This window comes from Panthera tigris, chromosome B1, assembly GCF_018350195.1.
Source record: "Panthera tigris isolate Pti1 chromosome B1, P.tigris_Pti1_mat1.1, whole genome shotgun sequence".
Classification (NCBI taxonomy): domain Eukaryota; kingdom Metazoa; phylum Chordata; class Mammalia; order Carnivora; family Felidae; genus Panthera; species Panthera tigris.
Genome location: NC_056663.1, coordinates 50,474,412 through 50,497,219, shown reverse-complemented (window position 1 = coordinate 50,497,219; position 22,808 = coordinate 50,474,412). Strand labels below are relative to the sequence as shown.

General features: G+C 39.2%; 1 protein-coding gene across 3 annotated transcripts in view; it reads left to right on the top strand.

Moving 5' to 3' along the window:
• Window positions 1–22,808, top strand: part of KIF13B (kinesin family member 13B) — a 199,270-nt gene that overhangs the window by 98,626 nt on the left and 77,836 nt on the right. For all 3 annotated transcript variants that reach the window (XM_042983548.1, XM_042983549.1, XM_042983547.1), the window contains exons 13-19: window positions 1,267–1,401; window positions 12,021–12,151; window positions 15,533–15,619; window positions 17,162–17,352; window positions 17,864–18,074; window positions 18,964–19,126; window positions 22,220–22,366. In XM_042983548.1, coding sequence (XP_042839482.1) covers window positions 1,267–1,401; window positions 12,021–12,151; window positions 15,533–15,619; window positions 17,162–17,352; window positions 17,864–18,074; window positions 18,964–19,126; window positions 22,220–22,366 — 1,065 coding nt within the window. The remainder of the gene's footprint in view (window positions 1–1,266; window positions 1,402–12,020; window positions 12,152–15,532; window positions 15,620–17,161; window positions 17,353–17,863; window positions 18,075–18,963; window positions 19,127–22,219; window positions 22,367–22,808) is intronic.

Below are 22,808 nucleotides of genomic sequence, written 5' to 3'. Positions count from 1 at the left end.
TTACTGTGTGGCCCTAATTGAATGACTTAGCCTGTCTTGTCTTTCCTCAGAATCAAAGGCTTTTGGTGGCTGTGACTCATTACTATTTGTTATTTATATATAGTCAAAGACACCCTACTTTGCCCTAATTCATATACTTTAATTGTAGAGCATTGGTTGCAGGAGTCATGCGTCTCCCCCTATATGCAGACATTCATATATTGTGTGGTCTCAGAGACAGTCATAAAAAAGAAAGGTTCATACTCTTATTATGAAAGTAGTACTTGATGCATATGCAAGTTTTATTCATTTATTTATTTAGCACATGCTCAAGCAGAGGAGGGGCAGCAGGGAGGTAGAGAGAAAGAGAGAGAGAGAGAGAATGAGAATAAGAATGAATATGAATTGCAAGCAGGCTCCACGCCCAGTGCAGAGCCCAACGTGCAGCAGGGTCGATCTTACCATTGTGAGATCATGACCCGAGCCAAAATCACAAGTCAAATGCTTAACTGACTGAGCCACCCAGGTGCCCCTACAAGTTTTATTTTGGTAAATTTACAAACCTGATGTTTTGAGTGCTCACTGGTTATGCACTGTGCTTGCTAGGTGCCAGGAATTCACAGTGGATAGATAGGATCCATGCCCTCATAGAGAAATGGTCAAGTAAACAAGTCTGAGTTACCAAGTATGAGAACAAGTATACTTCAGATAGAAGAAACAGGTGTAAAATCTCTTAAGAGAGCATTCTTGACACTTTGAGGGACCTGGAAGAGTTCCATTTAACTATAGCACAGGCTTTGAGAGTAGGAATGATAAGACATGAAGGTGGAGAGGAAACGGGCCAGATTGAAGGGCCTTGTGGACTTTGTTGAGGGAGTTTGGCCCTTATCCTGCTGGGGAATCACTGAGGGTATCAAGCAAGGGAGTGTATTGAAAATTTGGCCTTTTAGAAAGATCACAGTTGGTAAAACACCTTTGCTCATATGTATAGAACTAAGTGAGAAACACAAATTCAAGATGTTAGATATTTTTAAGAAGGAACATTGGGAATTCAATAGTATACTTTGTTGCTATTGGTAATGGCTTATTTTTCAAAACAAAGTTTTAATTAACAAAATGAAAAACATTATATAGTTTGGAAAGAAAAAATGCAATAATCTATAATACCATGTCCTAAGATAACATACTTAAATTATAAAATTATTTAATGATTATTCCAACGTGAGACCTTTTATATCTTGCTGTGTCAATAGCTATGGAATTAATCCTTCTCTAATACATTTATAGGAGCGACAGAAGCAACTTGAGAGTCTTGGAATATCTCTTCAATCTTCTGGGATTAAAGTTGGGGATGATAAATGCTTCCTTGTTAATCTGAATGCTGATCCTGCTCTGAATGAACTTCTGGTTTACTATTTAAAGGTGAAGTAACAGGCTTTGCTGCTATTTCCTGCCATGATATAGAACAATATTTCATAGTATTTTTTTTAACTTGAAGAAACATGCTTATTCAAAAATAATGAATTAACACAATTGTTTCTATTCGAATAAACTAGAAGGTAGAAAAATCTTGAGTTTCTGAGATTAGTTACCCTTTTTAGTCTTCAAGTGATGTAATTCAACCTAGTAATATAAAAACTAATATTCTGATGTTATTTTCAAGACATTAAGTATCTTAGCTACTATGATTGACTGTGATTTATGCCAGGGAGCTAAGTAGATAACTTTAAAGCTTAAAGAATGACTTTTCGAACTAAACAATTTATTAGTAGACTAAAGTTTTTGTCATTTATGTGAAGCACACCCTTTTCTGAGTGGTTATCAGATTACAAGAGGAAATGTTTAAAGAAAGTTATGGTGTAGGACCACTTACTATGAAATTTGTTTCCAGTAATTTAGGAAAATTCAAAAATTTGGATTATTGACTTACAAAAAAAGAATAGATGACTTAGAGAATGAGAGGGTCAGAAACCCAAATAGCGATGTATGTTGAAATCTGTAAATTGTGGCACTTATCAGGAAGACAAGAGACAACTTTAGAATAAGCAGGAATCCTGAGACACTACATAAATTACGAGGAGGAGCTCACCAAAATCACCTTGTCCCAGGGCGTAAATGAATTAGGTAATGGACTATATGATTTTGACTTGTGGTTAATATATACTGGGAGGAAATCTTTTCCACCCTTACAATATGGATACTATATATGTAGGTTTAACTGAAGTGACTAAGAAATTAAAGATAATGAGCTGGTAAAGTTGGAAACTGCTTTAAAATTAGAAAATTGTGTGGTTTCATTTCTAAAGAGACTAAAGAATTCACGATGCATTGGCTAGTTTCCCAGGTTTTATTAAAGATATCCTGGGGTAATTGGTTTGTGTTATTTTGATAAATAAAGCCCCTTTATTAATGAGTATCTGATACCATGTTGTATTATGCTGTGAATTAAATTGTGTTTTTGATACATATAGTATATGTGCACTCTCAGCTGTTGTGTTCAAGTGGGAGCAACATGGGAGTGGCAGGGAGATGACCCACGTTTTTAGTTTGGTATGCTGCTGAACGGATGTGTGATCTCAAGTCCTTTGCCCGCTCCAGTCTACAGATCCATCCTCTATAGAAGGGTGCTTTCCCTGTCTGACTCCCTCACAGGAGCCCTATGAGGATTAAATAAGACTTGATATTTACAAAGTACTTTGTAAACAGAGGCACTGTAAAATATAAAATATTCCACATACCATCTTCTTACTTGATACTCAGCGTGGTACCTTATGTATATTACCCTTGTCTATTGCAAAAAAATGATAAGTGATCATATCACTTACTGTGTTTCTTAATGATGTGGGCAGCATTTTCTGTTAGGGTTTCAGCTATAGGTATTCATATGCTTTAGGAGAGGTACAAGACAGAATAAGACACAAATATTCTGCCCTTTTTATTTCTCAGAACTATGAATTCTTTTTCTTTCTGATGTGATGAAGTTCAAATTGGAACACACACATACGCCAACAAGAAAAAAAACCTGATTCTATCTGTTCCTTAACTAAAAAATTAAACAAAGAAACTATTTAAAGACTTTTGGAGAGTAGTCAAAATATTTCTGGTCATCTTGTGTGGAGGTGTTGGGATTCTGTTTCAGACTGTGTGGTCAAGCCTGTTTTGGCAGAGTCTAAGGCAGTGTTGATTTCTTCACTGCCCAGGCTAACCTCGTGACAAAAGTATATTCATGACCAAGCACATTCAAAAGGATGATCTCAATCCAAGAACAGTTTTTGCTTCAGTAAAGTGATACCATGATGTGGGTTGGAAGAATCTGGAGGCTGAGCATTTTTTATTTCTTGCCTTCAAATTCTGAAATCAATTTAGATGCTGGACAGATGACTTCATATCTCTGGGTGATTTTCAGCACCCCATCTATAAAAGAGGACCCTGGATTAAATTCTCTCTAACGTTCTTTTTAGTTCCAAGTGGTATGATTCTCTTCCAGAACAGAATCCTCTATATATTTGTTTTGTCTGGAACTGGTAGAGGCAAGGTATGGTGGCCAAACCATAGGTGGAACATAACTCACAAGATCATTTTGCATCTAATTTGCATGTGTGGGCAGTCCTTACATGTCATGGTTCCAACATACACAAATTCCAGTTACCACAATCTAGTAGATGATGCTGACGCCACTGCCGTTTGTGAGATTCTACACATGCAGCCAGGGAAATGTGAAGATGAACTTACCGATATAAATAATGAAAGTGTGATGAGAAGGATGAAGATGGCTCAAAGGGACACTGGAGAACACTTCACACTAAAGGAGCTCTTGGAGATATTTCACAGCATCTAGAGCACAGAGGTTAAAACGGTAGAAGCTTAGAAAGGAGTATCACAGTTTGTCAAGGCACAGGAAATATGCTCCCTCCATATTGTAAGTTACGTATTGAGAAGAAGGCAGGTACTGTTTATACTACTCCTGATAAGCTTTTAACGAAAATAAGATACTTTTTGTTTTTAAATAGGCTGCATGCCCAGCATGGAGCCCAAAGTGGGGCTTGAACTCACGACCCTGAGATCAAGACCTGAGCTGAGATGGGGCACTTGGATGACTCAGTCGTTTAAGCATCTGACCCTTGATTTTGGCTTGGGTCATGATCTCATGGTTGTAAGATTGGAGCCCTGCGTCGGACTTTGCGATGACAACACAGAGTCTGCCTGGGATTCACTGTCTCTTTACCTCTCTCTCTCTACCTCTCCCCTGCTCATGCTGCTCCCTTTCTCTCTCTCTCAAAATAAATAATCTTAAAAAAAAAAAAAAAAAAAAAAAAGACCTGAGCTGCGATCAAGAGTCCAATGCTTAGCCAACTGAGCCACCCAGGCACCCCAGAAATAAAATGCTTTAAATTTCAGTGTTTCTTTTAAAAAAAAAAAAAAATTTTTTTTTAACATTTATTTATTTTTGAGACAGAGACAAAGCATGAACGGGGGAGGGTCAGAGAGAGGGAGACACAGAATCTGAAACAGGCTTCAGGCTCTGAGCTGTCAGCACCCAGCCCGATGCGGGGCTCGAACTCACGGACGGCGAGATCATGACCTGAGCCGAAGTCGGCCGCTTAACCGACTGAGCCACCCAGGCGCCCCTCAGTGTTTCTAATAGTCTAAATTACAGTATACTAAATAAATATTGGTTTTACTATTTTTTCATTATCCTATATGTTGTAACAGTAAGAAAAATCTTAATGGTTTTACAGACATTTTAAAAAGTCACAGAATAATTGCAGTTTCCCCATTGATTATTAAGATCTCCTTGCAATGTTATTTTTACAATCCTTTGCTCTCATGCAAATCAAGGACTGCCTGTGATTCTAAGACAGTCTTGGACATTTATACCAGTGCCAGCCAAGCTTCTAGAGGGAAGAGCTGCTTCCCCCACCTTAAAAACATTATGCTAGTAATACACTTTGTTTTCTGAAGAGTTTTATAAACACATACTAGAAAAAGAGGGGGGATTTGTGCCCAAATTCCAACATGCAGAGATGACCACAGTTAACACTTAATAGTTTTATCTGTATCTGCTGGGTCTATTCCTATATGTATATCTATAGGCTTATACTGATACATATTTTTAAATTACAGAAATGGGATCACAGTATAATTGATTCTCATCATGCTTTTCAATTATCCTCCAGATCTCTCAGGAGGGCTATTTTGCTTATGCGGTTCTGGATCTGCTCTTTGCACAAGTCAGCTATTAATGGCCCTGGAAACAAGGCTGATTCTGAAGGATTTGGAGCAAATTATACATGTACACACTTGATAAGGATTCATACCAGCGATTCAGCAACAACTTTAAATGTTTTTATTTATTTTTGAGACAGGGAGAGAGCACGTGCTAGTGGGGTAGGGAGTAGGGGCCAAGAGAAGGGGAGACGGAGGATCTAAAGTGGGCTTTGTGGCCCAAGCGTCCATCGATGGATGAATGGATAAAGAAGATGTGGTACATATATACAATGGAGTATTACTCGGCAATCAGAAAGAATGAAATCTTGCCATTTGCAACTATGTGGATGGAACTAGAGGGTATTATGCTAAGTAAAATTAGTCAGAGAAAGACAAAAATCATATGACTTCACTCATATGAGGACTTTAAGAGACAGAACAGATGAATGTAAGGGAAGGGAAGCAAAAATGATACAAAAACAGGGAGGGAGACAAAACATAAGAGACTCTTAAATATGGAGAACAAACAGAGGGTTACTGGAGGGGTTGTGGGGGGGGGAATGGGCTAAATGGGTAGGGGGCATTAGGGAATCTACTCCTGAAATCATTGTTGCACTATATGCTAACTAATTTGTATGTAAATTAAAAAAATAAAATTAAAAAAATAATAAAGTGGGCTCTGTGCTGACAGCAGAGAGTGGGACGTGGGGCTTAAACTGAAACCGTGAAAATCATGACTGAGCTGAAGCTGGTCGCTTAACCAACTGAGTCACCCAGGTGCCCCAGGCAGCAGTTTTATTTATTTATTAAAAAAAATTTTTTTTTAATGTTTTTTTTTTTTTTTTTTGAGAGAGAGAGAGAGAGAGAGAGAGAGAGTGTGAGCGGGGGAGGGGCAGAGAGAGAGGGAGACACAGAATCTGAAGCAGGCTCCAGGCTCTGAGCTTCCAGCACAGAGCCTGATATGGGGCTTGAACTCATAAACGGCGAGATCATGACCTGAGCCGAAGTCGGATGCTTAACCGACTGAGCCACCCAGGTGCCCCTTTAAAACTTTTTTTTAATGTTTGTTTGTTTTTGAGAGAGACAGAGACAGAATGTGAGTGGGTTGCGGCAGAGAGAGAGGGAGACACAGAATCCTAAGCAGGCTCCAGGCTCTGAGGTGTCAGCACAGAGCCGACACGGGCTTGTGAGATCATGACACTCAACTGACTGAGCAATCCAGGCACCCCTCGGCAGCAGTTTTAAAACACATGTCTTTTATAGTATAGCTCCCATTGAAAGTAAACTGCCTGTTGTCCTCTTTGCCAGTATTCACAGTCACCGACTGAAGTGATGAGAATGGCAGAGGCATCAGCCATTCAGTGTTTGTGGAGCTGTGGGTTGGGCCCCAAGGACCCCAAGATGAAGAAGACACAGTCATGGCACAGTAGGAGTTCTTGGGTTGGCAGCGGTTTGGTCTGTGTGGTGTAGTGTTTGAATTTGTAAAAGATGGGAAGATAGCATTCCTGCCCTTTTCACCTCCATTCCAGAAAAGCTGTCTTCAGAGTCTAGGTTCTGTTAAGCTAGCATGACTTCTTTATTAAAGAATTTTGATTACTTAGATATGTGAAGAGTAACAGGTACTTTTCTGCTTAGTGCCGTTGGTACTTACTTACCTTTTCCTTCAGAAATTATCTGGGAATGCTGGTAAGACTGAGGGACCTCATGGGCTTTATCCATATGCTACTTTTTCTTCTTGCAGGCTGGGAAAAGCTACCCTGTGAAATATGTCACTAGTGGACAAGTCCTGTCTCTCTTCATCTTCCTTTTTCCCCTCCCTCTTTTCCCCTCTGTCTCTGTCTTACTCTTTCTTTTAGGACTTAGCTGGTCAAAGGGAGATTCTCAAAAGAGCCACATAAATAGTTGATTTATAAAGGAAGCAAGGTACAGTAAATTCATAGAATAGTTAACTAATCTTCTCCAGTGAAATTAAACTTAAACGGATGAAAAAAGGTTAAAAACCATTTCTAGCCTCTGATTATTTCTGAGATTTTTACATATGGTATTTTATATTTGCTAAAGTTTTCCCTAAAACCAGTCTACTTTATTTATTTATTTTTTTTAAACGTTTATTTATTTTTGAGACAAGAGAGAGACAGAGCATGAACAGGGGAGGGTCAGAGGGAGAGGAAGACACAGAATCCGAAGCAGACTCCAGGCTCTGAGCTGTCAGCACAGAGCCCGACGCGGGGCTCGAACTCACAGACCGTGAGATCATGACTTGAGCCAAAGTCGGACGCTCAACCGACTAGGGCCACCCAGGCACCCCTACTTTATTTTTTTAAATTTGTTTTTAATGTTTATTTATTTTTGAAAGAGAGAGAGAGAGACACAGAGCACAAGCAAGGGAAGGGCAGACAGAGAGGGAGACACAGAATCCAGGCAGGTTCCAGGCTCTGACCTGTCAGCACAGAGCCTGATGTGGGGCTCGAACTTACGAACTGCGAGATCATGACCTGAGCTGAAGTTGGGCGCTTAACCGACTGAACCACCCAGGCGCCCCAAAAGTAGTCTGGTTTAAGAATCATTGTATCCACATATCACAAAGAGACTGACAAGCCACCCCTGATTAATTTATCTTGTTTTGATTACCTTGTACTTTCATAGCACTTAGATACTCATTAGATAAACTGTGCCAACCTATGATAAGTTTATTTTTTTTTCCTTGTCAGTGTTTTTATTGCAGTGCTTAGAGCACAATAGGAAGAACTTATCAAAAAGCTTATTGTTTAAGTTGTCTAAACATCAAACAGTAATGCTTTGGCAGATTGAGCTGTTAGAGTGCAGTGTTTGAGATTACAGTGAATCATCATCCAAATCAGAATAGATTATAACCTCAACTGAGAGATTTAAGTTGTCACTGACATTGTAAGCACCATAATTGGGACTTTGTCTCTTGTGACTCAGTGCCCAACTCATAATAGGTACTTAGTATACATTTGTTAAAAAAATGAAGTTTTCCTTCCAGAATTTGGATTAGGCCTTTGCATGTTTGTGTTAATATCTTATCTCCAATAATTTTTAATTCAGTCTATCAATAGATACTTAGCATACACCATGTGTCATGTACTGTGCTCATTGTTGTAGAAGATGCAGGAGTTCTGTGAAGACTGCTGTCTAAATAAAGGAAAAAAGCAACATTTGTGCAATTGATAGTGAAATATTGTATCCCCTCTAAGGGGATTCAGAGAAGGGAGAAGTCAGTGTTGCCTACTGGTGAAACTTTCTCAAGTAGAAAATGACCCTCAATTAGAAGACCCTTGTATTTAGATGAAGGGAAGAGGGAGTCTTTCAAGCAAAGAGAACAAGAGCAAAGGCACAGACATGGACCTGAATCTGTGTGCAGTCAGACTATGGTAGTGGGAGTTGGTTCTAGACTCAAACCCCAACCTGGGTTATATAGTTCAAGGCAAGTGCTTTGACAATTTTTCCTTCTTTTTTAGGTGGTCTTGGGCCCTTTTTCTCTTTAGACTCTTTTCTCCCCCCTTTTGGAACTTCACTGTGGGGTTGGTGTTGTACGGTGGGGGGGGGGGGGGGCGGGGGGGAGCCAAAGTGGGGAATGCAGATAGGCATGGAATAGATTCTTTAGGCCTGCTACTGAGCATCACAAAGCATTACTTGTAGTTTCATGGAGTCAAACCCTGTTCTCCAGATTAGGAAAGTATAGGATTGGCCAGAAAGCCTCAGCTAATAGTGAAGAGTAAAGCTTTATGTGGAATGTCCTCTGTATTTTATATACTCCTTGGGGACCGAATAGGATACCATGGGGCAGCTCTGGATCCCAGCTCTTTGTTTCCTTAGAATCACCACTGCAGTACAGCTGAGAGAAGAAACCCCCAGGAAAGGTGAAATGAATATACTAGTGGGGAAGGGCCCTTTTTATGAGATTGAGGTCCCAGAAGAGATAGGAATCACTGGGACCCACAACATAATTAGAAGGGTTACCAGCAAAGAGGAGGAGAGAATCATCTTCCTTTGAGTCTGAAGACAAATGATCATTTATTTTTCCTTTATATTTTTTTAATGACTAATTGTGCCAGGCATGTGTTAAGTGCTTGGATTACAGTGGGGAGCAGGTCAGGCTGTTCTCTGCTCTTGTGGTGTTTCCATGTTAGCTGTGGAGACATATAGTAAACCAACCCATAGTCAGTGCTAGGTAAGGAATTGAAATAGGAGAGTGGTGGGGTGCTTATATCTGATTGTCAGTTCCGAGTACACCTCCCTGAGAATGTTCCCCTAAAAGGTGAGATAGAAATGATAAGAAACTACCAATATCAAGATTAGGTGGAGGAACCAGCCAGTGTGCTCAAAGAACAGATAAAAGGCCAGTATGGCCTTATCATGTTCCAGGAGAAGGGGGAGTAGTAAGAGCTAGGATAGGAGAGGCAGGCAGGGCCATATCACTGAGCGTTTTTTGTAAGCCTGAGTAAGAATTTGGACTTCATTAGAAGTTCAAAGGGAAGCCACTTGAGGGTTTTAAATAGGGGGCGCTGCACGATCAGCTGTTGTGCTGGGAGTGGATGGGGGTGAGGGATTAGGAGTGGAGAGATAGTAGGAGGCACCTGTATTCACCCGAGCAGTAGAGTGTAAAGCGCGATCGTAGAGGTGGAGGGAAAATGAGCCAATTCTTGATATGTTTTGGAGGGACAGTCTGTAGGGATGTTCTGATCAACATGGATCCAGGAGTAGGCTGGTAAGGGGAAGATAGGGCTCAGTAGCACCTAACCTTTTTAGTTGACTACCTGGGTGGTGGCAGTACCACTATTAATGGAGAAGAGAATAGACTCATTGGGTGGAGGTTGGGGGAGCAAAAGTTCTGCTTTGGCCCTTTCACTTTGAAATGTCTTTAGATACTCAAATGTCATTAAGAATGACATTTAGAGGGTGGGTCAGTTGGTTAAGCCTCCGACTTGGGCTCAAGTCATGATCTTGTGGTTTGTGGATTTGAGCCCTGTGTCGGGCTCTGTGCTGAAAGCTCAGAGCCTGGAGCCTGCTTGGGATTCTGTGTCTCCCTCTATCTCTGCCCCTCCCCTGCTTGCATTCTTTTTCTCTCATAAATAAATGAACATTAAAGACATTTAGACACCTTGAAATGTCTTTAGACATCCAAGTAGGCAACAAATAATGGTTATTGAGACTAGAATAGTGGTAGTGGAGGCAGGAAAATAATGAACTAAAGCTTATGGTTCCTGGTTAGTGATTTAATTTATATAGAAACAGTGTCGCAGGCAGGCGAGGTCTGAGGACCCAGGTGGGGTTCTCCAGAACCAGCCAAGAAGGTCCTTGACTTCATTCAGGATGGAAACCAAATGTAAGCCAAGAGGAAATGAGAGCAGTTTATTGAAGATATGTAGAGAAAGCAGATACAGAGCAACTGGGAGACTCTGAAAGGAAAGTAAGTCTCATCTTTGTTTGAAGCCTGGGGTTTTTATTGAGGGTTGTGTCTTCTCAGGCATCCAGGAACATAGACAAGTGTTTAGGTGTCCTCCATAAGCCACTTGTGCCCTAGGGCCACAGTTCTTGGTGGATCAGTGGTCTTGGTCACTCCTTAGATGGTGTCTATTGTGCTGGAAGACTCCAAAGAAATCATTAACTCCTTTGCCTTTACCGGGAGGACACATTATCTGTTCTATAAGATGTGTATGTGTAGGGGGATGTGGGTCCTAGCAAGAACAGAAGCAGGAAAAGGAGCAAAACAAGCAGTTTTTCATAGGGTCCCTTTAGTTTTCCTGTCTCAACAGCATTTAAAACCCATGGGGCTGGATGAAGTCATTGTGATCAAGGGTCAGCAACTGTTTCCACTGGCCAAATCTAGCTCCCTGCCTGCTTCTATACGGCCTGGGAGCTAAGAATGGTTTTTACATTGTTTAAATAGTTGGAAAAAAAAATAGAAAAGCTATAATATTTCAGACATGTGAAAATTATGTGAAGTCCAAATTTCAGTGTTCATAAATAAAGTTTTGTTGGAAAGTAGCCACACTTGTTCATATGTGTGTTATCTGACTGCTTTCACACTATGAGGCAGAGTGGTTTTATAAAACTTGCAAAGCCTTACATATTTTGTATCTGACCCCTGATCCAGGTGTATGCAAGGAGGAGGTGGCCTAGGGACACATCCAGGTCTTATCCGCGTTTAATTATGTATGGGCAGTCAGATGTTGAAGTGCAGAAGAGGGAACTTAACTTTTACATCCACTTTCTCAGTTGCCAGCCAGAAAGCAATGCTGGTGATTGGGGCTTCAAGAATTGCATAATTGCGACTCTACAGTAAGAAGAACACATCCATCATATCTTCTGTGAGGATTAGAGAGACCATGGGATTCATAAAATAATTGTAATCTTTTCAAAATGCTTAGATTTGAATAGCTTTTTATCTTTGTGGTTGACTCATCTTGATTGAGACCAGATAAATGATGTGCAGCTTAAGTAACTGTGGTCTTCAGACCAATATTTTTGGTATATCATTGACATATGGCTCATGCTCTGAGAGTAGTATAAAGTATTTGGAATCAAGATTGCAATGGAAAATAATGAATATAGTATAGACATTAATATAAAACTATAGCTTTAGGTTTAAAAGGTATAACTCAACTCTGCATTATTCCTTATAAGGAAATACAATTTGTAGAATGTATTTCAGAGAAAGCCAGAAATTCCCCCTACCCCATTCCATTTGCTTAAGAAAATCTTTTAGCTAAGGTAATGTATCAATATAAGAGGGCTCAGGGGAGATGATTTCAGTTTCTATACATGTAAGAATACAATGTTAATCAGTGAATTTGATTCTTTTGTAGGAACATACATTGATAGGGTCAGCAAATTCCCAAGATATCCAGCTATGTGGAATGGGAATTCTTCCTGAACATTGTATTATAGACATCACATCAGAAGGCCAGGTTATGCTGACTCCTCAGAAGAACACCAGGTAATGTACTTTAATTAGTGTTAATGTCACAGTCTTTAAGAGGAAGAAAGGACACTACTTGTGGATGCTTGGCCTTTGCTTTTTAAGTTCACTTAATGAAGATATTCACGTCGTTACCAAGGCCTTTACATTTAACTTTTTAGTAGTTCTTAAGCCATGTTACCTCTCTCTACTTACTCTCGTGGCCTTATTTAAATAAGGCCCTCATAAAAAAAAAATAAAAATAAAAAAACAAGGCCCTCATCATATCTTGATTGGAACCTTTTCTCCTGGGTCACTCACCAGATAGCCGAATGGCTTTCTACTATTTTTGATACAAAATCCCTTACATCCCTCCTGTCTGTTTCCTATTCCTCTATGTCTGCCATTCCTTTGGGCAGCTAATTCCTGTTTGACATTTAAGGTTAAGCTCTGTCATTATCTACTTTGGGGGAATTTCCTGTTTGGTCTAAGTGAAGGGCCCCTAGTACATATTCCCATACACCTTATGCTTCCTGTCAACACTTTGTATTTGTATTTTTGTGGTCTCTTAGCCTTTATTACCCCAATGGACTATGAACTCACTGAGGACAAGGGCCCTTCTATTTTTGGTTCTCTGTCTTTAGTATGTAATAGAAGACTAGTATATAAGTGCTCAGTAAGTAATGGATGAATGAAGAGGTGTACCATTATATATAAATTAAATGTTTGTCAGTTTGTTTCCTTGGGCTGTGTGTTATATAATGATCCATAACTGTTAACTGATTTATATTGAATTTCCAAATGTTGGACCATTTCATCCTGTGATACTGAATAATCATTAATATCATTACTGATTTTATCCACAAAGTCTTTAAATACTGGTAAGCAATCAAGCTCATGGTGAAGGATGCAAATAAGAAAGGGGAAAAAAAAGAGAAGACACTGGACCTGGCACTCCCAGTTAGGGCATGCCATTCTCCTATTAAAAAATCAACCTCAGGCAATGTTACTCTGAGGCCGTGATAAATAAGACAAAGCAGGCCATATCATCATTTTGTTTCAGCACAGACAAAAATCAAGGTCACTCTGCCACACACCAAATACCAAACACCTTCTCTTGGTTGAGGTGAGCGATTATTTCTTCACTCGTCACATCTTCATCGGAGTCTCCCCTCCATAGATAAGATTTTTTGAAATGCCCGATCATACAGCATCCAGCACATACAGCACCCCATGCTGTCAGAGCCCTTCCCAAGTCATCCAGCTAAAGCCCAGATCCTGCCACAGTCCTTCCCAGCACAGTCTCACTGAGATACCCTGTGCTTCCTGGGGCTGTGTCTTCTCCCTGTGCATGTTCACCACAGGAGTGCTCCTCATGGTCTTTGGGTGGAGGACACAGACACAAGTCTTCCAAACTCCAGTTCTCATTTGAAGTTTACAGTTGGCAACAAATACTGCCATTCGTTTCCTTGCTTTGTTTATTTGCAAGAAAATGCCCAAAATAACACTTTGTGTGTATGTCCTTTGCTCAGGACAGCCTTCATTCTTTGGTATGAATGGACACAGTGCTTTTTATGTACTTCCCATTTTGTCACCTGAAATGTTTAAAAAGTTGGGTACTCAGAGTCAAGAGTAAAAAAAAAAAAACATAGTAATTTTTACTTCATCATCAAAGACATTCTCAAAGGAAACATTTTTTAAATGGGGCGCCTGGGTGGCTCAGTCAGTTAAGCGTCCGACTTCGGTTCAGGTCATGATCTCTCAGCCTGTGAGTTCGAGCCCCGCGTCGGGCTCTGTGCGGACAGCTCAGAGCCTGGAGCCTGTTTCAGATTCTGTGTCTCTCTCTCTCTCTGACCCTCCCCCGTTCATGCTCTGTCTCTCTCTGTCTCAAAAAAAAAAAATAAATAAACGTTAAAAAAAAAAAAATTGTGAGTGCATGGCAGTGAGTAGTCCAGTGACTACTAGAAATGTTTGGTGCCACTGCCTTGGTTTGTGCTAAAACACCAGCAGTTTTACTCATTTGCTGGTATAAATGACACAGTGAAAAAGGGCAGGTTAGCATTATTATAAAAATAGCTTTAATCTTGGGGACCCCCCCCCAGAGACCACACTTTGGAAACTGTTATTGTGTTCATGCTTTTATTTACTAATTATAGCTTAACTGCTGTAGCCTTTAAAAATAAGCCTCTATATAAGTTTGCCTTTAATTAAACTCCTCATTGTATTTAAGGAATTTGTGTCATAAAAGCTAAAATCTGCTAATTTTAGTAGGTTCCCTCTTGTTATATTTTTTGAGCCTCGAGATTTACATAATCAGACTGTAGGAGGACCAATTACTTCTAGTGTTTAAAAACCCACATGGCAAGTGAAATCTAGATACAGAGAGTAAGATTTTGTGTGTATGCATATACATAAAAAGTAATTAGCAATATAAAGCCAGGTAGTGCTTAAGATGGCAAAGAAGCTAAAATACTATAGGCTGGGGTGATGAGCAGACTTTATAGAGGAAGCTGAAACCAGCTGAGCTGTGAGAGCTGAGGACTTGGGGGGAATGGAGAGGGACAGGAACTCTGTTGTAGTTTGCAGGACTGGCTGGTATAAGCCTGGCTTTGAAAGAAGAGTAAGTCAGCCATGTTCAGTGGACAGAACATAAACCTTTTGTTTTTTTGGCTGGAGTTGAGAATTCACTGGAAAGGGGAAAGGAGATAAAGAAGGCTTCCTTTTATGGGGCCTTGAGTATCAAGTTAAAGAACTTGACCTTTATCCTGTATCTAAGCAAATGAGTCCTTCAGCAGGAAGGAGGCTTGATGAAATTGGTATTCCAGGAATATCAGTCTTATAGTGGTATGCATAATTTTTCTGTTTATTTCCTGCCTCTGCAAATTCTTCCCTTCATATCCTTCTGTTCATCCATCTGTTGAACTCCATTGTCAAGATAAGCAGTCAAGTGGACCTGACAAGTCTTTTATATATTGATAGGATATGAATGTTTTTTCTGTGCTCTAGGAAGTTACAGAAGATTCTAGCATAGGTCTCATTTATTATTACTGATATCTGTAGATATTTCTAGATTCTGGTTGGTTGATTGGCTCTTATCCATGTAGATTGGACATATTCAATTTGAGTTGTAATGTATATGCTACCAGCTTTTTATTATTGGCTATAATAGTTCCATACTCCCTAATATACTATATAACAAATTTGAAACTTTGAAAAGTAGAGGATAATAATATATTATACTTAGTACCATAAGCTTTTTAGGTAAATCAGCAAAGAAGTAAATACAAATAATGAAATTTACTGGGAATCAATTTGGGGAATTGATTATTTTATTTTTCCTGGTAACTACATCTCTATGGTATAGTAAAGGAGAAAACGTTGATAATCATTGTTTGCATGTTTGACCTCTTCTCCCCACAGAACATTTGTAAATGGCTCTTCTGTATCTAGTCCTATACAGCTACACCATGGGGACAGGATATTATGGGGAAACAACCACTTCTTCAGGTATGACATTATTCATGGCTCTTAGAGATTGTTGAAGATTGTACTCTGAAATAGAAGAATATATATTAGGTAAACTTAGCTCCATAAAAATTAGACATTATTTTGTGTACATATATATTTATTGACTGTATATGGTTTGTTCACTATATGGTTTGAGCCTAGAGGCGTATGAACCCTATACTCAGGGACAATAAGGAGTTTACTTACTTATTTTTCCCTTTTCATTTCCCATTGGAAGATGATTGTTTTGCCATCTGGTATAAGAATTCATTAATTTTTTTTCTGACATGCTTATTTTTTTATCTGTTTATTTTTTATTGGAAGAGTAGTACTTTTAGTTTCCTTCTTCATGAAATAAAATTTGTATTTCATTTAGGAATGTTTTCGGCTGCAAGTAATAGCAAACTGAACTATTAAAATGACTTAAACAGTTTGTTCACTGACAGAATAAGAAATCCAAAGGTGGATGGTTGGTAGCATTGGCTAAGCCTTTCAAAACTGTCATGGTAGAAGTCTTGTCACTGTTTCACTGTCTTGGCATTTCCCTGTGGTCTGTGGTCTAAAGATGGCTACAGCACTCCAGGCTTCAAAGCAGCATCTGGGCACATATGAAGAAACTGAGAGAGATGGGTGGTGATACTAGCCCTGTCTTCTTGATCAGAAAAAGCAGAAATCTTCCAGAGTCCCCAGCAACCTTCTACTTTTGTCTCATTTGCTAGAATTTGCCTGTCACCTGTAAGAGAGGCTGAGAAAGTGTGTGTCCCGGGACTGTACATATTATTTCCCATAGAAAACTGGTGTTGTATTGCTAACGAAGGGCGGACTAGAGATTGTACAGAATTAGAATCCTGCTGTGTTCCTCTTCCTGTCACTGGTCACCCTGCTTGGGATATCAGCTGACTTTTCTTATAGCTAATGGAGATCCTTTGCTTGTAGGCCAGTCGATATTTTGATTACTGAGGAAAGGGTAGAGGGGTACAAAGCATGTGGAAAATATTTTTCATTTTTTTCCTTCTCAAACTAAATCAAGTAGAAATTGCTTGGCTTGGTTTTCAAAACCTTCATAGTTTGGGATAAATTGATTTTTCCAGCATTATCTCCCACAATTCCTGCTATACACATTTTGTGTGCCCCTGTGTTGTTTTATTCATAATTTCTCCAGACTATGAGAGTTTCCATTTCTACATCTCTTCTAATGCTGTTCCCACTGCCCTAATGCCCTGCTTTCTCCTTATTGTTTAAGGCTTGCCTCAGATGACTTCCTACTCTGTCATCCTTTCTGTTGTTATCACAGTGTTCCTCAGCTTTTCTTCAGCACCTCGCTTGTTACAGTCATGTGGCCAAGTCATGCTGTCTGTTGTAACTATTCACACGTATGTGTATGTATTTCTCCTAGCAGGGAATAAACTTCCTGGGTATAGTAATTGCCTTACACTTACATGGTGCCCCCTTGGCATCTAACAAATACCAGTATTTAATGAATGGAATGAATATGTGCCTATCTTTATTTTAAAAATAATACTCTTTTTTTTTCCTCCCAAGACTGAATTTGCCTAAAAAGAAGAAGAAAGCAGATAGAGAGGATGAGGAACAAGACAGCTCCATGAAGAATGATACCAGTTCTGAGCAACTGGATGTAGACGGAGACTCCTCCAGTGAGGTGTCCAGTGAAATCAACTTCAATTATGAGTATGCACAGATGGAGGTTACCATGAAGGCTCTGGGTAATAATGGTGAGCAGATCTGTTGTGAGTTTTAGAATCTTTTAAAGTTGGTGGAGAGTTAAACATGTTTGTGACTGAGACCTTTTAAATGTTAACCAAAAAAGGAAATCTTTATGTTATTCCCTGCACTCTATTCTTTTGTGTCTTTGGTTTTAATTTATTTATATAAACTTTTCATTCTTTCAGCCTTGATTACAAATCACTGCCAACTTTATTCTTAGTGGTAGAATTTCTCAGATTTGACACTTGACTGCCACTCTTAGGTTATGTGTAGAACACACAATAAGACCTGCTTTTTCTGGATGGAAAACAGTTCGGCATATATCTAATAAGAATAGATGATATGATGAGTAATTGTGAGTAAGGAAAACTGAGTTTATTCCAAACTGTCTTCAAGAGTCTTCTTTTACTAATTAGGGTGACAAACAGCATAGCAATATATAGAACAGCATTTGAAATATATTGTGTTGTACAGTCACCTTTCGTTCATTATTTACCTTTTTAAAAAACCCTTGTTTAGATCCAATGCAGTCCATATTGAACAGCCTAGAACAACAGCATGAAGAAGAGAAACGATCTGCATTAGAGCGCCAGAGGCTTATGTATGAACATGAATTGGAGCAGCTACGAAGAAGGCTGTCTCCTGAGAAGCAAAACTGCCGTAGCGGGGACAGGTTTTCTTTCCACTCACCCAGTGCTCAACAGCGACTGAGACAGTGGGCTGAAGAGAGGTAGGTGCATAGGGCCTTTATTACACATGCACAGCCAGTGCTTGTTACTGTAACCTGCCCAGGTCAGATGCAGGGTGAAGAGATCTAGAAATTACTTGAAAAAAAGTTAGATTAAAAAGAGAGTGTTACAGCTTAAGAATCATTTGGCATTATCTTATTTTTTTCATTTTTGAAAAAAACAGGAATTACCAATTTATATTGATTTCTTTAAAGTTGCCCTTGTTAGGTACTGCCACATTTTAGTCTGTATGGCTTTTGGATTGAATAAACAAATATTTGTACTTAGAAGTTATACTTTATCATTGTATTATACTTTAGGTTCTGAAGCTTGGGTAGATGCTTTTTAAAAAAAAAGAAAAAAAAAGAAAGGTGGTTATCTGGACTGATTAGTTCAGGTAGGTAAAGCATGGTGCTAATGAGATGCAGATTGCAAGTTTGATCTCTATATGGGCTAATTAGCATTGCACTAAAATGTCTCATCTACGGTTACAGATTGTACTTAACTAACCTCTTGCCATTCCAAGTTTGGTCTGCAGATAGGCAGCATCTCTCTGAGGTGATTGATAGAAGTGTAGCATATCAGGTCCCACCCCAGCACTCATGAGTCAAAATCTTCAGTTTATCAAGACCCCCAGGTGACTTGTATACACAGTCAAGTGAGCACTGTCGTAATCAACGGCCAGCTTGTTACACGAGCGTGTGCCTGTACGTATAACTTAGCCCGGATACAAGCGCATGCATGGGTCGGTGTCAGTAATGTATTCCCTGTGTGCAAAAGGCAGTTGTAAAGCTTGGTTCGCAGATTGGCATTTGTGTATTATGTAGTACATAATATTCTGATGTGCTGCTTGACGGTTATCCCCCTCCCCCCCCCCCTTTTTTTTTAAAGAGAAGCAACACTGAATAACAGCCTGATGAGGCTGAGGGAACAAATTGTTAAAGCCAATCTGTTGGTGAGAGAAGCTAGTTACATTGCAGAGGAACTGGATAAAAGAACAGAGTATAAAGTAACCCTGCAGATTCCAGCCTCCAGCCTGGATGCCAACAGGAAGGTGAGGTTGCCATTCATGGAAGAGGCAAAGATGTCATTGGGGACATTGTCTATTTCACCAGTGTTATTAAATACCAGTGGATTTGCCCTTCTCCCCACCTATACTTTCTGCAGTCTGTATCCTTTTGTACTTGCTCTCCGCTCTCCAGTAGAGTTTATTTGCTTTTAATTCTCTGCCTCTGTGCATATATGTCCTTTGTCCACAAGAATATCCTCTCCACCTCCACCCACCACACTCTACCAATTTATTTCCCTCAACTCCCTTTCTTCCAGTTTGTTTAAATGATTTCTGAAAAGTCTTTCCTGATGAATCTTCTGAAAGTGGTGTTTCCCCTTCATTTTGTTACCACTGTACAACCCTCCTCCCTTAAGGTACCTGTTTATTTTACATAAACTATGTTATTTCCACTTGCTAACAGATTGCTCTGCAAAACTGTTTATTAGTTGTTTCATGTGTGCATTCATGGTCACAAATTTTTGTGGTATTATGTAATAAGCTTAATAAAATATAGAGGGAAGTTCCCATCAGAGTTTTCTATCCTTGCCATTCAGGTGTTTTCTTTGTTATTTAGGTTCTTTTCTAGCTCTCAATCATGTTCATATGTAATTTTTATGATAGAATGTTATATTCAGAAAAATATTTTGAGGGTCTGTGTGCTTTGTTTCCCCTACAGTATTTGACACAGCAGAGGTTTAATGAATCCTTCTTGGGTGTTCTAATTTGATAGCAAGGACCACATCTATCTTTTTCTTGTGGCATCACAACATCAAGGTCAATGATTCCACAGAACAGATATTTGGCAAATATGATACTTAATGTTTTTAGTAATATAGGTATTGTGGATGTGATGCATTCATTGCTTTATGGAGACTTGCATTTTTTAAAAAAATTTATTTATTTGAGAGAGAGCATGCACACGCACATACAGGGGAGGGGCAGAGAGAGAGAGAGAGAGGGAGAGAGAATCCCAAACAGGCTGCATGCTGTCAGCACAGAGCCCGACATGGGGCTCTAACTCACAAACCGTGAGATCATGACCTGAGCTGAAATCAAGAGTTGGACACTTAACCGACTGAGCCACCCAGGTGCCCTGAGACTTGTCTTTTGGTATATATTCTGCGAACTTAGAACTTTATTTTGCTTGTTGGCATCTGTAGGGCAAACCATGGGTGCAGTGGGACTCAGACAAAAAGCAGTAGAGGAAAGCTAATCTTGGGCAGAAGGTATAGGGCTTATATTCTTCTAGAAGACTGAGCAGAGCAAGGTCTTTTTCCATTCTGTAGTGTTTGAGTTGGAAAAACAGAAACAAACATTTTTCCCCCATTAAGCATGACTCTCTGTAGCTTTTTCTGTGTATCCTGGCTCGGACCTTGTTGGAAAGATCAACCCTGTCTCCAGGCAGCCAGGTCAACACCTAGAAGTGACACAGGTCATTTTGGGCATCCCTCTCTCCCAGACACCTGGGAGTATGTTCATGGGGTATGTGATGGCCGGTAGAGATGATGCACATTGCTGGTGTTGAAGCAGCCATCGTTAACAGACGGCTACTAATCTACACTGCTATCATAGATTTACTAGATTAGTATTTTCAGATTTCACCTGGAGAGACGAGCTTGACAAGAAAGTATTTCTTAAGTAGAGAGTCTCCTTAACTCAGGCTGGGCCTTAACTCTTTTATCCAACAAAATCTTTTGGTTTTGGTACTTGAAAACTCTTCATTTCACTTAATGTCGTGTCCATGCTGTGCACGCCGTTATTTGTTCTGGTCTTACTCCTGACCTTGTACTTGCCTCTTTCTGGTGATTTTGGTGAGAGGCAGAAATTTCTTTTTTTTTTTTTTTTTTTTTCTTTTTTCCAATTCTTATTGTAATTGCAGGAGGGCCAAGTCTTGATGCTTCAGCATATTGCAGGTTGCCATTTCCTCCTGGTTCTAGCATTCTCTGCCTGTAGTACCACTCTCTGCAGATCACTGATGAGCTTTTTGTATTGATTCCCTGGTTGGCTGAGTACTAGGTAGGGGAGTCTTTATAGTATGAGAGAATGGTAATTTTTGAGCTTCAGAATTCTAAAATCTTTGTTTCATCATGTGAATTCTGTTTCTTTGAAAATGATTATACGTGGGATGTTAAAGTAACATGGGTGTATTCACAGTCCCCTAAAGTTCCGAGTAGACATATCCAAACAGTTGATAAATTATCTGGTGACTCTAAATTGATGAGTAACTGATAGATACGTCTCTCTGGGGGAGATTCACAGGGGTATTTTTATTTTCTACTTTGTGGTTTTAAAAACTTTTTCTATATTAAAAACACATTGCTTTTTTAAGCTGGAAAAACTTCATTAAATTCTAGGTTTTTTTCTGGTGAGATTCATATAACATAAAATTAACCGTTTTAAAGCAAACAGTTCAGTGGCCTTTAGTGCATTCACAGTGTTGTGTGACCAGCATCTCTGTCTAGTTCTATACTGTTCTTTTAAATTTTAAATTTTAAATTCAAGCTATGTGTATTTTTACGTTGGTGTCATTTGTTGCCTCCAAATGGGTAAATGGGATTCTTTTCATGGTTTGCTCTTTTAAACATTTTGTGTTTTGTACCACATTAACATACTACCCATTCAAAAAGATTTTTAAATTCAAACTTGAAAGTAAAAGATCATTTCTTAGCTCTCCATCCCAGCAAACTTTCCCTTCCCATTCAATGCTTATGACTTTTTTTCTACCCACTGGGACTCTCTGATCATATGATGGTCTGAATAAAACATTTTTAATATCCCATTAAACATGATTTAGTCTGTTAGGTTTTAGATTTAAATTTATATCCCATATACTATATGAATAATATACTATGTAAATTTACTTTGTAAATTACATGTAATTTATATACTTAAATTTAGATTTTGATCGCCATTGAATATAATGGCATCATATTAAGCTTGTAAGGTTTCTGGGAAGTTTTGCAGTGAACTGAATAGAGGATGATAGCAGCTTTAGTTTGGGTTGATGACATTTGACTGGTGGGTAGAGAATGGTCAGGGTTGACTTCCGTGATGGATATCTTTGTGTTTCACATGGTCACTCTTACTGTTTTACAGCGAGGCTCTCTTCTTAGTGAGCCTGCAATCCAGGTGAGAAGAAAAGGAAAAGGAAAACAGATTTGGTCTTTAGAAAAACTGGACAACAGATTGCTGGATATGAGAGACCTTTATCAGGAGTGGAAGGAGTGTGAAGAAGATACTCCAGTAAGTTATCTGAGAAAAAGGACTTAACCAGTAGTCATAGAAAGAATCAAGCAGGAAGGAGCCTAACCATTTTAGGGAAGAATTGTTCATTTTTCTAAAATAGTAATCCTGTTTTTAGAATAATACTTATTTTAACCTTCTAAATTGTTTTGCTAATCAAGAATCTTCTTTCCTCTCCTCATTGTATGTTCTCTGGATTACTTGTAGAATCTTCTACATTCCATTCTGACATCTGTAGTTGTCATGTGTGTCTGGTCCTGTGCAGGACTGTGAATTTACTTAGGACAGAGACCAGGCCTTATTATCTCTCTTCCCACTTCTCCACACATTTAACCTTGCAAATAGTATCCTGTAGTATCACTTTTTTGAGTACAACATCAGTGGTACCTTAATATTTATACCATTAAGAGCAGATTTTGAAGGTGTTTTGATCCTAAAGTGG